At 37.6% G+C, this 14,098-nt stretch overlaps 1 protein-coding gene across 3 annotated transcripts in view; it reads right to left on the bottom strand.

Annotated features, from left to right (window-relative positions):
- Positions 1-14,098, bottom strand: part of RSPO2 (R-spondin 2) — a 168,660-nt gene that overhangs the window by 71,994 nt on the left and 82,568 nt on the right. For all 3 annotated transcript variants that reach the window (XM_050800277.1, XM_050800276.1, XM_050800278.1), the window contains one exon: positions 11,290-11,478. In XM_050800277.1, coding sequence (XP_050656234.1) covers positions 11,290-11,478 — 189 coding nt within the window. The remainder of the gene's footprint in view (positions 1-11,289; positions 11,479-14,098) is intronic.

The following is a 14,098-nucleotide window of genomic DNA, read 5'->3' as shown; positions in this document are numbered from 1 at the left end:
AAGAGAGAAGAACTTTACAAAGCCATGTGTTTGGGCTGCAACTAGCTTGACATTTATGTCCAGTCCTATAGTTTATGTCCAGTCCTACAGTCCAGTATAGCAAGATATTTTAATTGCTCTGTTTGTGAGCATGGCTTTGTCATGTATGCCAATTCAGTTTGATGATAAAAGTAGATACAGTCTTGATTGTACCATGCAGTGGCAGGCAACCCTTGGGCCAGTTAGTGGACTTAACAGAACGCCTGTTATCTGCTCTGTAAATGAGGATATTAACTGCCTCGCAGGATTTCCAGATGTGATTTAAAAGATGCAGGTCAAAGTGTTTTTAAAACTAAAGCATTAGGCATATGCTTTATTTATGTAAAAACAGCACAAGGTGGCATCCGCCTTGGAAATGTAATAATAGAATGGTGTTGCCAAACTTGGGTCTATATTGAAATAATAGGCTCACTTACAAGGACTACCAAATCCACAAGAAACAAACGTAAGTTTGAAAAATACAATTACCTCTATTAAATGGAAAGTCAGGACTTTTACTTTCCAACCATTAGGACTGTTACTAAAAACAAAAGTAAAATCTTTTGTAAAGAGTATCGAAAATGATATAGCCATCTTTCTCACAGAGAGAAAAATGTTTATTCTAGCTTTTAGAATATCTATTTGATATAATCTATCTTCCAGGACAAATTAGGAGAAAAGAGTGCCCTTTGAGTTTTCCATAAAGGGTAATGGAATAGAAATAAAACAGGGTCTACATCTCACAACAGGCAGCTACTGCATTGCAACTGTGGACAAGTACATTAAACAGTGCACTGTGCAGGTGAATAACCATTACTGAAGTTGTTAATATCATCCCTGATCTGGCCTACTGAAATCTTTGATGGTTTATCCATACAGATGCTACAGATCACAATGACAAAATTAAGATTGCTTTATTGCAGCTACAAAAGGAACACTGTGATCTTGCAAAAACACACATTTTTCATGTCATTTCCCTACTTTAAAATGCTTCAATGGCTCACTTTCACGTGCAGAATCAAGTACAAACCCTTGATTTTAAAACACAAGATCTTTCTTGCTAGGCATGTCTATCTACCTTCCTAGCCTCATCTCCACATGTACCTTTCACCTTAGCCATGTTCAATTACATGTGTGAAGTTTCTTGAAAACATCCCCTGCCCTCCCAGCATCCAGCTACCTATGATAGTTCTTCCCTCATGGTTTTACCAACTCTGTCCATCATAATCCCCCTATTAAATGTAGAAAACAGAGCCTGTCTTATGCTAGTCTATATTCTTAGGTCCCAGCATGGGGGCCTGGCATGGTAGATGTATCTGCTGAATGATTAACAAATTTAATGCTAAATATCTATCAGTTTAGAATAAACACATTTTTTTTTTTTTTTTTTTTTTTTTTTTTTTTTTTTTTTTTTTTTTTGAGACAGAGTCTCTCTGTCACCCAGGATGGAGTGCAGTGGTACAATCTCAGCTTACTGCAACCTCTGCCTCCCAGGTTGAAGTGATACTCATGCCTCAGCCTCCCAAGTAGCTGCGATAACGGGTGCCTGCCACCATGTCTAGCTAATTTTTTTCCTTTTTGTAGAGATGGAGTTTCATCACTTTGGCCAGGCAGTTCTCGAACTCCTGACCTCCAGTGATCCACCCTCCTTGACCTCCCAAAGTGCTAGGATTATAGATGTGAGCCAGTGTGCCCAGGCCATTTTTTATATTTTAGTGTAATAGCATAATATTGTAACAAACAAAAATATTTCAGATTATACAGAGGTACATTTTCAAATTAGGCACCAAATTACTAAATATCTTATTAAAGTTTTTATGTCTCATGTTTTGTCTTTAAGAAACAAAGGTATGCACAGTCCTTAACCATAAGCCAAGCAGAAATAAGAGTGGGAGGGAGAGACTGAACAATAAACTAGACTTAAAATACACAGAAAGTCATAACATGACCAATACTGTAAAAAGAAACTGCCAACATCAGATATTAATCCTTTACTGAGATGTTTCCATAGACCCAAGTTACTAGGATGCTATTATTCCAGAGTGTGTTACATACTTTGTCTAAGCTTACAGAGCTAGTTACTGTCGGAGCTCAAATCGGAGCCCACCATTTCTTCCAATCCAGTGTTCTTTTAGAGACAAGATTTACCATAAACTGATTTCTCTTTTTAGAAGATAAAATTGAATGTTTTGATATTTTTAATGGGATTTGAAACACTTAAACTGACCATTTGCTTAAGAAAGAACTAGGCAACAAAATTCAGATTTTTCTAATACTTGCATTTATAACTGCATAACAATTTTGTCTGTATTACATCATTTAAGGTACAGTTGACCCTTGCACAATGCAGGTTTGACCTACATGGGTCCACTTTATGAAAGAAAAAATAAATTGACAAATGTTTTGTTTTATCCCAGTCATAGGTACATCCAAATATAGCCAGTTGTCTTGCAAAGATGGATTTTCTTCAGAAGAAAGCATAAAAGACCTGAGAGACTCAGCATGTAAGAGTATCCAGCTATCTTCTAATAAGCGGATAGTAGGGTGTCCACCTCACCAAGTGATGTCCAGTGTATTAACCAGCCGGTAGCACCTCCTGCATAGTGATGTAAAGCCACTTCAGGGCAATGAGCTTTCTCCAGCTGGCAGGACCCTGTTAACCCATGGAGTGCCTTCTGCAGACTGGGCTGTAGGCAAGGTCCCTTTCAATTTGGGAAAGAAACCAGCACAAAAGAATGCTGAAAGTGTACCACTTCAAAGTGAAGACCTACCTCTCCCACCTTCTGCCAAAGGGGAACAAATCCTAACCCTATCCAATGATGTATTTCTTTTTTATGATAGGCAGTTGAACAGGGACCAAATGATGCATTTTTTATTTTGTTTTCTCCAAGAGAAGCTGCATGGTTTAATTAAAGAAACATGGGCATTAGAGTTAGAGAGAATCCTAGATCCTATTCTTAGCTCTCCATACTTGTGTGTCCTTGGGGTAGGTTTGCAAAACTCTCTGAGCTTGTCAGATTCAGGTTTAACCATATATTAGCATCCTGGTAAGCATTTAAAGCATAATAAATATTCCTGGTAATATCTGCACCTGTGATCAGTAGTTGTGATCAGTATTAATAGGATCGTCAGATGTGACAGGATAGCAAGGAGATACTAGATCCTAAGTGGCTTGTATCTAAAACAGACTCAGGTACCCGACTCTCCAATGCACATCCCTACACAAGTCAACATTTCTAAACCTGAACTCCTTTTGCTATCTATCAATCAAAACCAAAATCAATAATATCCAATAATACCAATAAATCAATAATATCTAATAATCCAATAATAATAATATCCAATAAACCAGTATTTGTACAATTCTTTAAAGCAGAAACCTGATTGGGCATGGTAGCTTACGCCTGCAATCCAGCACTTTGGGAGGCCGAAGCAGGCAGATCACCCCAGGTCAGGAGTTTGAGACCAGCCTGGCCAACATAGTGAAACCCCGTCTCTAATAAAAATACAAAAATTAGCCAGGCGTGGTGGCAGGCATCTGTAATCCCAGCTACTTGGGAGACTGAGGCGGGAGAATTGCTTGAACCCAGAGGGTGGAGATTGCAGTGAGCCAAGATCGTGCCATTGCACTCCAGCCTGGGCGACTAGAGTGAGACTCTGTCTAAAAAAATACAATACAATACAGTACAATACAATACAATACAATACAATACAATAAGCAGAAACCTGTGAGTCATTGAGGTCTCTTCCCTCTCTGTTACCCTTGTGTCCAGTGAACCACCTTCTGCTGGTTCTATCTTCTAATCTCTTGAATCTGTCTCTTCTTCCCTACCTCAAGTACCGCTGCCTTAGCTGAAGTCCTCGTTTCTGGCCTGGGATTAGAGCAACAGCTTCCTAATCGGTCTCTGTGCCTCCTCTCTGGCTCTGCTCAACCTATTTCCTCTGCTGACAACAGACGATATTCTACAACAAGAGCATTATATGTCTTCCCAGCTTACAAATCCTCCATCCTCAGCTTCCAAGATTTCATTTCTCACACTTTGCATTCCAACGCTCAAGTAACTCTCTGCTATGAGTACCCTTTACCCTCTTGCTGTTATTCACCCTACTCCTCCTTCAAGATAGTTTTATAACACATTCTCTGGGAAATCTGAAGACTCACCCATCTCCAAGGGCAAGTCACTGATGCCCCATGGGTTCCCTGAGCAGCCGATGTGTCACCCTCACAGTTCTTAGCACATTCAATTCCCTTCCATTTTGTTTTTTATAAAAACACACATTGGCCCTGCCTAGTATATAAGCAGTAAATGTTTGCTCAATGTGTACGCTATATTAAGCAGCCTAAGACATCCCCTAAATTATAGTCTTCCCCTCTCTTTCCTCAGCAGATAAATACCTACTAATACTGTTGGGAAAACCATGCAAGTGGCTGTTTTCATCAGGCTTCCTTAATTCTACCACTGCCTGTATTCCAAAATTAAAGAATATTATAGGCTTCTAAAATGTAGTCCTTATCCATGTGCTGGTTTCATAAAGATTAAACTAAAGTAAAATAACTCTAACACATTATTTAGAACATTTCTGGTTTAAGTGTAATCAGAATACAGTCCCTGAATTTGAATTCTATTACCTTTAGTTGGTCAACATTAATCACTCATCTCCAGGTCATCTATCAGGTCTTGTCACTGGTCCTTTCACCCCTCATGCTCATGCATTTCCTCTAAACCTAGAATGCCCCTAACTCTTCACAGCCTCACCACCCAGGTTAGATGGTGAAGGAAGGGAAGGATACAGCTGAGCCCCACAATTTTTCATGACTGTTCTAACCTAACCACTAACTTGTCCCTTCCGTGATCCCTTCTATAACTGTGCAACACACTGACCCCACTGGCCGATTGGGCTTCAGCATCACTTTATGTAATGATGTTATCTAATACTGTTGTCTAATTCTGTATCAGTTTCATATGCAACCTGATGGTCTCCAACCTAATGGTCCAAGTATCTTCCAAATAAAGACATTTGTTATTTTTATTTCTCATGTAATCCCAAACATACTGGGGTTCCATCAATATATTTGGAGGTCTGCATCTTTATAGATCTTCAAACACATTATATAGAATTTATGGTACTTAGAGTAATTATATGTGTGTCCACAGTTGTCCAGATTTGACTAAAGACATTTCAAAGACATTTATGTTAATTCTAAATACCTAGACTTTTTTTTTCCCCAAATGCATCATTAAATTACATTATTCAAGAATGACAGGCTGGGTGAAGTGGCTCATGACTGTAATCCTAGCACTTTCGGAGGCCAAGATCGGTGGATTTCCTGAGCTCAGGAGTTTGAGGCCCGCCTGGGCCACGGGCAAAACTTCATCTCCACTAAAAATACAAAAAATTAGCCAGGAGTGGTGGCGCACGCCTGTAGTTCCAGCTACTCGGGGGGCTGAGGCACAAGAATTGCTTGAACCCAGGAGGTAGAGGTTACAGTGAGCTGAGATCATACCACTGCACTTCAGCCTGGGAGACAAAAAAAAAAAGAAAGAGAACAGGTGTTTCTAAAGGCACTCAAACTTGATGACATGTAGTAATTCTTTAAAAACACCTAAATAGTGATCTTGGAGTTCACAAATTAAAAGATGATTATATTTAACTTTGGATTTTCTTATATGTTAAAAATGACTAGTTTTTAAAACCTGTGTCATTTTATTTCAAAAGCAAAATGTAGCAGCTCACACCCGTGATCTCAGCTACCTGAGAGGCTGAAGTGGGAGGACTGTTTCAGGCCAGGAGTTAGAAACCGGCCAACATGGCAAGACCTCATCTCTAAAAATATTTAAATAAATAACAGCCAGGCATCTCTAAAAATATATTTTTTAAAAAAATTAGCTGGCTATGGTGGCGCATGCCTGTAGTCTTAGCTACTGGGGAGGCTGTAGGGGGAGGATCCCTTCAGCACAGAAGGGATTGAGGCTTCAGTGAGCTATGACTGTGCAACAACAACAAAAACAACAAAAAGGAAGGAAAGAAAGAAAAACAGGAAACAAAACGTAGTGTTCTCTTAGCCTAAATACCTATTTCACAAAATGTCAAAACAAGGATAGAATCATAAAACGTAGCAGAAATAGTTGAAATGTAGCAAATTCATGGATCCAGAATTATAAAAGAAGTCATTTCCGTATTTGTTTACAGATGATTTTTCAAAATACTACTTCTGGCAAAAGTATATTGTTTTCTTATACATAAATTTGGAGGTTAAAAAAAGTTGACTGCTCCTTTTTCCTTAATTTCAGCATATTTCTGATACCTTCCTGGTACTTGACATAAAAGAATCCCTAACCTTGATTGACAGGAGGTAGATACTTCATAAATTGCTGAATAAATGTTTTCCAAGGCTAATTTCCTCACCTATGTTTTAGACTCTATCCTCTTCTGTCCCTTCAGTGATCTTGTTTCTTCATTTTTTTTTTTTTTGTCTATCCTCCTCAGCTGGCTCTTTCCTAGTTATGTCTCCTGTCACTCACAGACACACACACACACTCACACACACACACCCCAACTTCCCCATCTGTGTAAGCCTTCCAGTGATCAGATACTCTTTTTAAATATACTTAGAGGAAGAAGAGAACGAGTGGTATAATCACTGGCTGCTTTCCTATGACTCCATGTGCTCCCCAAAACCATAGCAATCAGGATAGTGCCCCAACAAAAACAATGAAATGGCTCACATGAAGGTCAGCACTCTATTGTTTAAACAGTGCAACGTTAACATTGACCACTTTCTTCTTCTCAAGTCTTCCCACTTCTGCTTCTGGGACATCATCCTCTCTGTTTTCCTAGTGACTTGGTCATAGCCTCCTCCCCTGGCTTTTCTTTGCTTTCTGTTCAATGTCAATATTAATATACTGTATTTTTTAGGTATTATACTGTTTGGACATTTGAGTTGTTTCCAAGCTGTAATTAGAATAAATAGTGTTGCCATGAATAATGTTTTATATGTGTTTTGTTTACCAGTCAAGATAGTAGTTATGCCAAAGGAGAAGACAGTAAGTGAATGGGAAGTTAGTGAGTGGGTAGTACTAACATTCTTTCTTGACATCAGTGGGAGTTAAATGTATCTATTTTGTAATAGTTCATTAAACACTCCATTTATTATTTGTGAATTTATTTCTGCATGATACATCAAAAAGTTTATTTTTTAATAACTAAAAACATGACAGTTGTGCAAATAGAAAAAAAGGGGGGCAGTGACTCTGGTAAACATCCTACAATGCCAATATTTAAGTGACAAATACATGTTCAGCTTCATTTGTATCAAAGAAAAAGCATATTAAGAAAAAAATGCAGTTTTATCCTTGTTATTAATAACCAGAGAGATGCAAGCGAAAATGTCCACTGTTAGTGAAGATGTAAACTGATACAACTTTTCTAGAAATTCATTTGTCAATATATATCTTTAAAACATGTATTATGTTTAAACGTTCATCTTATAAAAATAAACCAGGCAAATGTGTAAAAATGTGTATGAGAGAGCAAAAATTTATGTATAAGGATATTTTTCACAGAACTGCTTATAATTATGAAAAATTAAAACCAAAATTTCAATAGGCAATTAATCATTCAGTAGAATATTTGCAGCCATATTTAATGGCATGAAAATATGTTCATAATTCATTAAAACAAGTTACAAAACACAATGACACATTTGTAAGGTGAGGAAAACAACAAATACTCATAGAAACAAAAATGTCAAGAACAGAAGATGAAACGGTTTTTGTTATCTTTTGTTAACTGTTGTTATCTCTTGTTAACTGTTGTTATCTTTGAGAGACGTGTTTGCTTTTGCGTTTTTTAGGCCTAGGTACTCTTCTAAGCTTTCTGCAAGGACTATGTAGAACAATTTAAAAAACAAAGTTTTATGTAAATGGTTTCATTAATGAATGAGAAAAACATGAATGAAATAACATCTAACATAGTATCAGGGACAATGGCAGCTTCTAGAGTCTGTTAGTACATGTATTTACAGAATTACTCAGATAGTTGTTGGATTGGTTTCCGTAAGTGTGGTTGAAGTTTATAAGCTTCATACTATGTGTACCAAGAAGCCAACCTCAGACAACTTTTCAGAGAGCAAATCTTCCTTCAAAAGAAGGAGATTAATTTACATTGGAAATCACACTCTAGTGATTAGGAAACAGATGAGCAAGTTTCACTTATAAGATTTTTTAGGCTACTATTGCTAAAAGTATAATTTTCTTCTCTACTATTGAGGAATAATCTTTTAAGGAAGTGAAAAGTAGATATGATCTCAAATTCTAAGTCTGTGACAGCTTTTCCAATTTAAATCTTTCTCATCCCCTAAACAAAATACAAACATCAATGCAATATATGCAAAATAGTCATGAAAAAGAGCAAATAATTGGTATGAAAGAAACATGATTATCCAAAGTCATATACTGATAAGAAATAATTTTCCATTTTTCACTTTGCTCCAATGGGGTCTTGTTAATAGCACTTCCCGCTTGTACCAGGTAACGATTTCCTCTAGGTCAGTAAACTCCAACATTGATTGTATTCACTTACAAGAAGTCTATCCATAGCAAAGCCTTTCTCATATGCAGATTTTCTTTCTAAGGCTGATTTACAGTCACTGCTCTCCTTTCCATTTCTGAGAAAAGAAAACTAAGCCAAAATGTGCTATTAACTCCTGCCTGAGAGTATCTCTCTAAGGAAGACTCCACTCATATACTACAAAGTATTGCTGAGGTGACCATTCACACCAGTTTGCACAGGATGGTCCTGGTTTACATCCAATCTCCCTGCATAGTTGTTAATGACAGCCTCTTTCACTTCCCAGTGTCCCACATTTAGTAATATATTATATGGCCAGCCTCTTATCCATATACAGTACATACAATGCCAGCTCTAGAACTTGGAATAAATGCCTCTATCCATCTACACTCTTGCCTTGTCTTCCTTGTGCACTGGTAGTCCAGAATGAAAAGCATAAAGAATAAAGTTGTGGACTCAAACCATCCCCCCATAGGTAGTCTAAAGCAATCTGAACAGGAATCCTTTCCAAGGTGGACCCAATCTCCTTCTGGAAGTTTATAAACTATGAGAGATAAACTATCAGGTAGCCTAAACCATATGCCTTAAGAACAAAATTCATATTTGCAAACAATTTGCAAGCCAGTCTATTAACTGGTGGGGAGTTGTTTCCTTTAAATGTTAATCCAAACAATTCCATGAAATGAAGGTAGATCCAAGTTTCCTCTAAGCCTAAATATTTCTAACTCTGCTAATGACATAACCTCATCCAGTACCTCAGCTAGAAAACCTTACGATCAAGTTTGATTGTTTCTCTTAGCCCTGTCCAGGTAGTTACCAGGCCCCATTGTTTCTATTTTTAAAGCCTCTGCAATTCATTACCCACAAAAAAAATCATCAGAACAAGATTTCTAATCTGTATTCATTACAATAGCCTTCCTCTACTTTTTGTTCCTCTCCAGTTCATCTCCCTCACTTCTGCTAGAATTATCTTAAAGCAATATCTTTAGTTCACTGCCTACTCAGTACCTCAGATAATAGCAAGACTTCTTAGCCTGGCAGGCAACACGTTTATCAGTTACACTGCAGCCTCCTTTTCCATCCTCAATTTCAACCACACCTCCCACTAGGCATAGGCTCTTCAATGGATTTCATCCAGCTACCGTACTGCTCTTCCAGGAAGTGTTTAAAAATGTTTGGGGACACGTTTGCTTATAACAGTAGTTTGAAGACACAAAGGACATTTAATGGGCAGGGACCAAGGACACTAAATGTCCAGCAATGTAGGACAGGTCCCATGAAACAGAGAACTGCATTGCCAAAATGCCAAGTAACACTCCAGGTTCTTGTTCTTGTTCCCCAAACACATTATTTTTACATATATGTGGATCCTTCTTTCTAAATTTATTTAACCAGCCCCCACTAGTTCTGCCACCTTCCAAAATAATATTGTCCTTGGATGATGTAATTCAAACTCTTCTCACCTAAAGACTGTCTTGCCTGAATAGTCACATACACAGTGTGTTAGTGGGAGATCATTAAATCACTCTCAGAAATATGAGATTTAATTATCTCACATATATACATATATATGAGAGTGATTTAATGATTACTGACACAGCACTTAATATATTAAATTATGAATAACCTGCTTACCATTTGTCATTTTATTCTGTGGTCCCCTTGTTCTTATCCCTTCTATCCCCTAAAATTTGAGTTCCTTAAACAAAGGGATGTTCCTTTGGTATCTCATTTATTTTTTTAAACCACAATTTCTATGGCTGACCTAGAAGATGAGACTCATTCTAAGTGACTTTTGGATTAAAAGATGAAAAACTGCACCCTCATTCCTATGTAAAAAAAATGCCATTCCTTAAACTTTTTAAAATAGTTGTTAAACTTATACCTCAGATTACTTTAAAATAACCTAAACATTTTAGTTACATCAGTAATGCTACTTAAAGAAACCACCTTTACCATATGTTTAATTGCAGGTTAGACTAGCGAAGATTGCCAACTCACATAAAAAGAGAAAAAGAAGCTATAGAAATTGGTAAACCAGAGAGATTGTTCTCAGCATAAAGTACTTAAATTCCTTTGTGGTTTGTTCTTTTATAAGCACTAAGTACTCTTTACAAAAATCTGTCAAACAAGATTGTGCTTGAGATCCTTATGATTAAAAAACGACTTACATAATCTAAAATAAAGTGTGTATGTGTGATTGTGTCTTACAGTTCTATACAAAACAAAGTAAAAGTGCTCTTATCCTACCACACTCATTTTTTGCAAGTTTGAGCTTAGACCTTTTTTTTTTTTTTAGATGACATCTCACTCTGTTGCCCATGCTAGAGCACAGCGGTGCTACCGCAGCTCACTGCAACCTCTACCTCCCAGGTTCAAGTGATTCTGGTACCTCAGCCATCCCAGTAGCTGGGATTACAGGTGTACACCATCATGCCTAGCTAATTTTTGTATTTGTATAGAGATGGGGTTTCCCCATGTTGGCCAGACTGGTCTCCAACTCCTGGCCTCAAGTGATCCACCCACCTTGGCCTCCCAAAGTGCTGGGATTACAGGCATGACCCACCACACCCAGCAAGCTTAAACTATTTCTATCACCTATTACATTTTTTTAAAAAAAAATCAGTCAAGATCTTCAACTTAGCTCCTCTCCTAAGTTACATATCCAGCAATACAGGATAGACAAAGCCAAATGCTCACTTGCGCATCTGTTCATATCTGGGGCTCGGTGTCCATAGTACCCAGATGGGCAGGAATGCAGGCACTCTCCATACTGGCGCATCCCTTCTCTTCGAAGGAAGAAGAACAACTTCTGTTGACATCGGCTGCACCCATTGTCCTTTGAACAAGACAAACAACCCTTGCAAATGGGATTTGATACATAACTAGCTGTAAAAGAAAAACAAAAATTGTGTTTAATTGTGAGTATAATCAGACTTTTGATAAATACACCCTGCTGAAAATGTTTCTTTTCTTTCTGCTATACTTACATAGAAGAAATACTAAATAAAATATCCCTGCCCTTCGTGTCTCTACCTCCCCCACCCAAAAAGTGGTTAATACACAACCAAACTTAGAAACAAAGAGGAAACTCAGAGGCAGAGTTGAGTCCAGAAGCTAAAGCTGAATGGCTCATGGGAATGTCAGACCAGCCAGAGGTAAAATTTAGGGCAAGGTCCTCAACCCAGGCCAAGAAATATTTATGTGAAGATCTGGCACTTAGCTCCTTTTATGTAGACGGAGTCAAGAGGGCTGTTTGTCCATGACCCCCTGCCCTAACTGGACAGAGCAGAGGATTCTGACCCTAGCTTGGGAGGACACAGCAGGTAAGCACAAGAGAAAATATAATTCATGAGACATAAGAACACCAAGTCCACAAGGCTGGGATCCAAATTAAAATTATCATTGTAGTATGATGTTGACAAGTTAAAATAAGAATTTGTCCAGATCCAGGAAAACCCAGAAAGAAAAAATAAACATAGAACTACTCTCTAGATATTTTCTACAATCCTGAGACCTGGACTTCCATGAAATGCTACCTTAACATCAAAATGAACAAATCACACGAGCAAGTAAACCTTCATGAGAAACAGTCATCAATATCAGCAACAAGAAAACTTCACACCTAAAAAACCAGAAATAAGGACACTCTGAAGGAGCCTTTAAAATAAGTATTTAGAGATTATCTGAAGAGATAAAGGGATAACTAGAAATCACATGGGAAAAAGCAAGAATATGCACATTACAATGAAATGAAAATTCTAAAACTTCACAAAAAAATTCTATGAACAACTTGTATGGTAGAAGAAAATGACATAACCAAAAACACTTTTAAAGAACTGTATCACAAAACAAGATAAAAAGGTACTAAGCATGTAAGAAAAAAACAGAAACATTCAAATACATGATTAGTAGTTACTACAGAAGGAAAGAGTAAAGAGAATGAATAAAACACACCTTAAACAGAGAGGCAACTTCAGCAAAGTCTCAGGATACAAAATCAACATACAAAAATCACTAGCACTCCTACACATCAACAACAGTCAAGCCAAGAGTCAAATCACAAACTCTCATTCACGATTGCCACAAAAAGAATAAAATAACCAGGAATACAGGTAACTAACGAGATGAAAGATCTCTATAAAGAGAACAACATAACACTACCCAAGAAATCAGAGATGACACAAACAAATGGAAAAACATTCCATGCTCATGAATAGAAGAATCAACTGTATTAAAATAGCCATACTGCCCAAAACAATTTGTAGATTTAATGCTATTTCCATTAAACTACCATTGACATTTTTCACATAACTGGAAAAAACTATGTTAAAATTCACATGGAACCAAAATAGAGCCCAAAGAGCTAAGGCAATAAGAAGTAAAAATAACAAAGCTGGAGGCATCATGCTACCTGACTTCAAACTATACTACAGAGCTACAGTAGCCAAAACAGCATGGTACTGCTCCAAGAACAGATAGGCCAATGGAACAGAATAGAGTACCCGGAAGTAAGACCACACATCTACAACTGTCTGATCTTTGACAAACCTGACAAAAACAAGCAATGGAGGGCTGGGTGTGGTGGCTCATGCCTGTAATCCTAGCACTTTGGGAGCCCAAGGCAGGTGGATCTCCTGAGGTCAGGAGTTCAAAATCAGCCTGACCCACATGGAGAAACCACATCTCTACAAAAACTAAATAAACAAACAAACAAACAAACAAAATACAAAATTAGCTAGGCATGGTGACGAATGCCTGTAATCCCAGCTACCTGGGAGTCTGAGGCAGGAGAATTGCCTGTACTTGGGAGGCAGAAGTTGTGGTGAGCCAAGATTGCACCATTGCACTCCAGACTGTGCAACAAAAACGAAACTCCATCTCAAAAAAAAAAAAAAAAAAAAAAAAAGGAGAGAAAGAAAGAAAGGAAGGAAAGAAAGCAAAGCAAAGCAAAGCAAAGCAAAGCAAAGCAAAGCAAAGCAAAGCAAAGCAAAGCAAAGCAAAGGAAAGCAAAGGAAAGGAAAGGAAAGGAAAGGAAAGGAAAGGAAGAAAGAAGGAAAGAAAGACACACACACGCACACACACAAACACACACAAGCAATGGGGAAAAGATTCACTATTCAATAAATGATGCTGAGATAACTGGCTAGCCATATGCAAAAGATTGAAACTGGACCCCTTCCTTATACTATATATAAAAGTTAACTCAGGATGCATTAAAGACATAAATGTAAAACCCAGAACTATAAAAACTCTGCAAGAAAACCTAGGTAATACCATTTAGGATATAGGCACAGGCAAAAATTTCATAACAAAGATGCCAAAAGCAATTGCAACAAAAGCAAAAATTGACAAGTGGGATGTAATTAAGAGCTTCTGTACAACAAAAGAAACTATCGTCAGACTGAACAGGTAACCTACAGAATGGCAGAAAACATTTGCAAACTATGCATCTGACAAAGGTCTAATGTTTAGCATCTATAAAGATCTTAAATTCACAAGGAAAAAA

This window comes from Macaca thibetana, chromosome 8 (assembly GCF_024542745.1).
Source record: "Macaca thibetana thibetana isolate TM-01 chromosome 8, ASM2454274v1, whole genome shotgun sequence".
In the NCBI taxonomy this organism is placed as follows: domain Eukaryota; kingdom Metazoa; phylum Chordata; class Mammalia; order Primates; family Cercopithecidae; genus Macaca; species Macaca thibetana.
The sequence above is the reverse complement of the archived record's forward strand: the minus strand, read 5'-3'. Positions and strand labels throughout refer to the sequence as shown.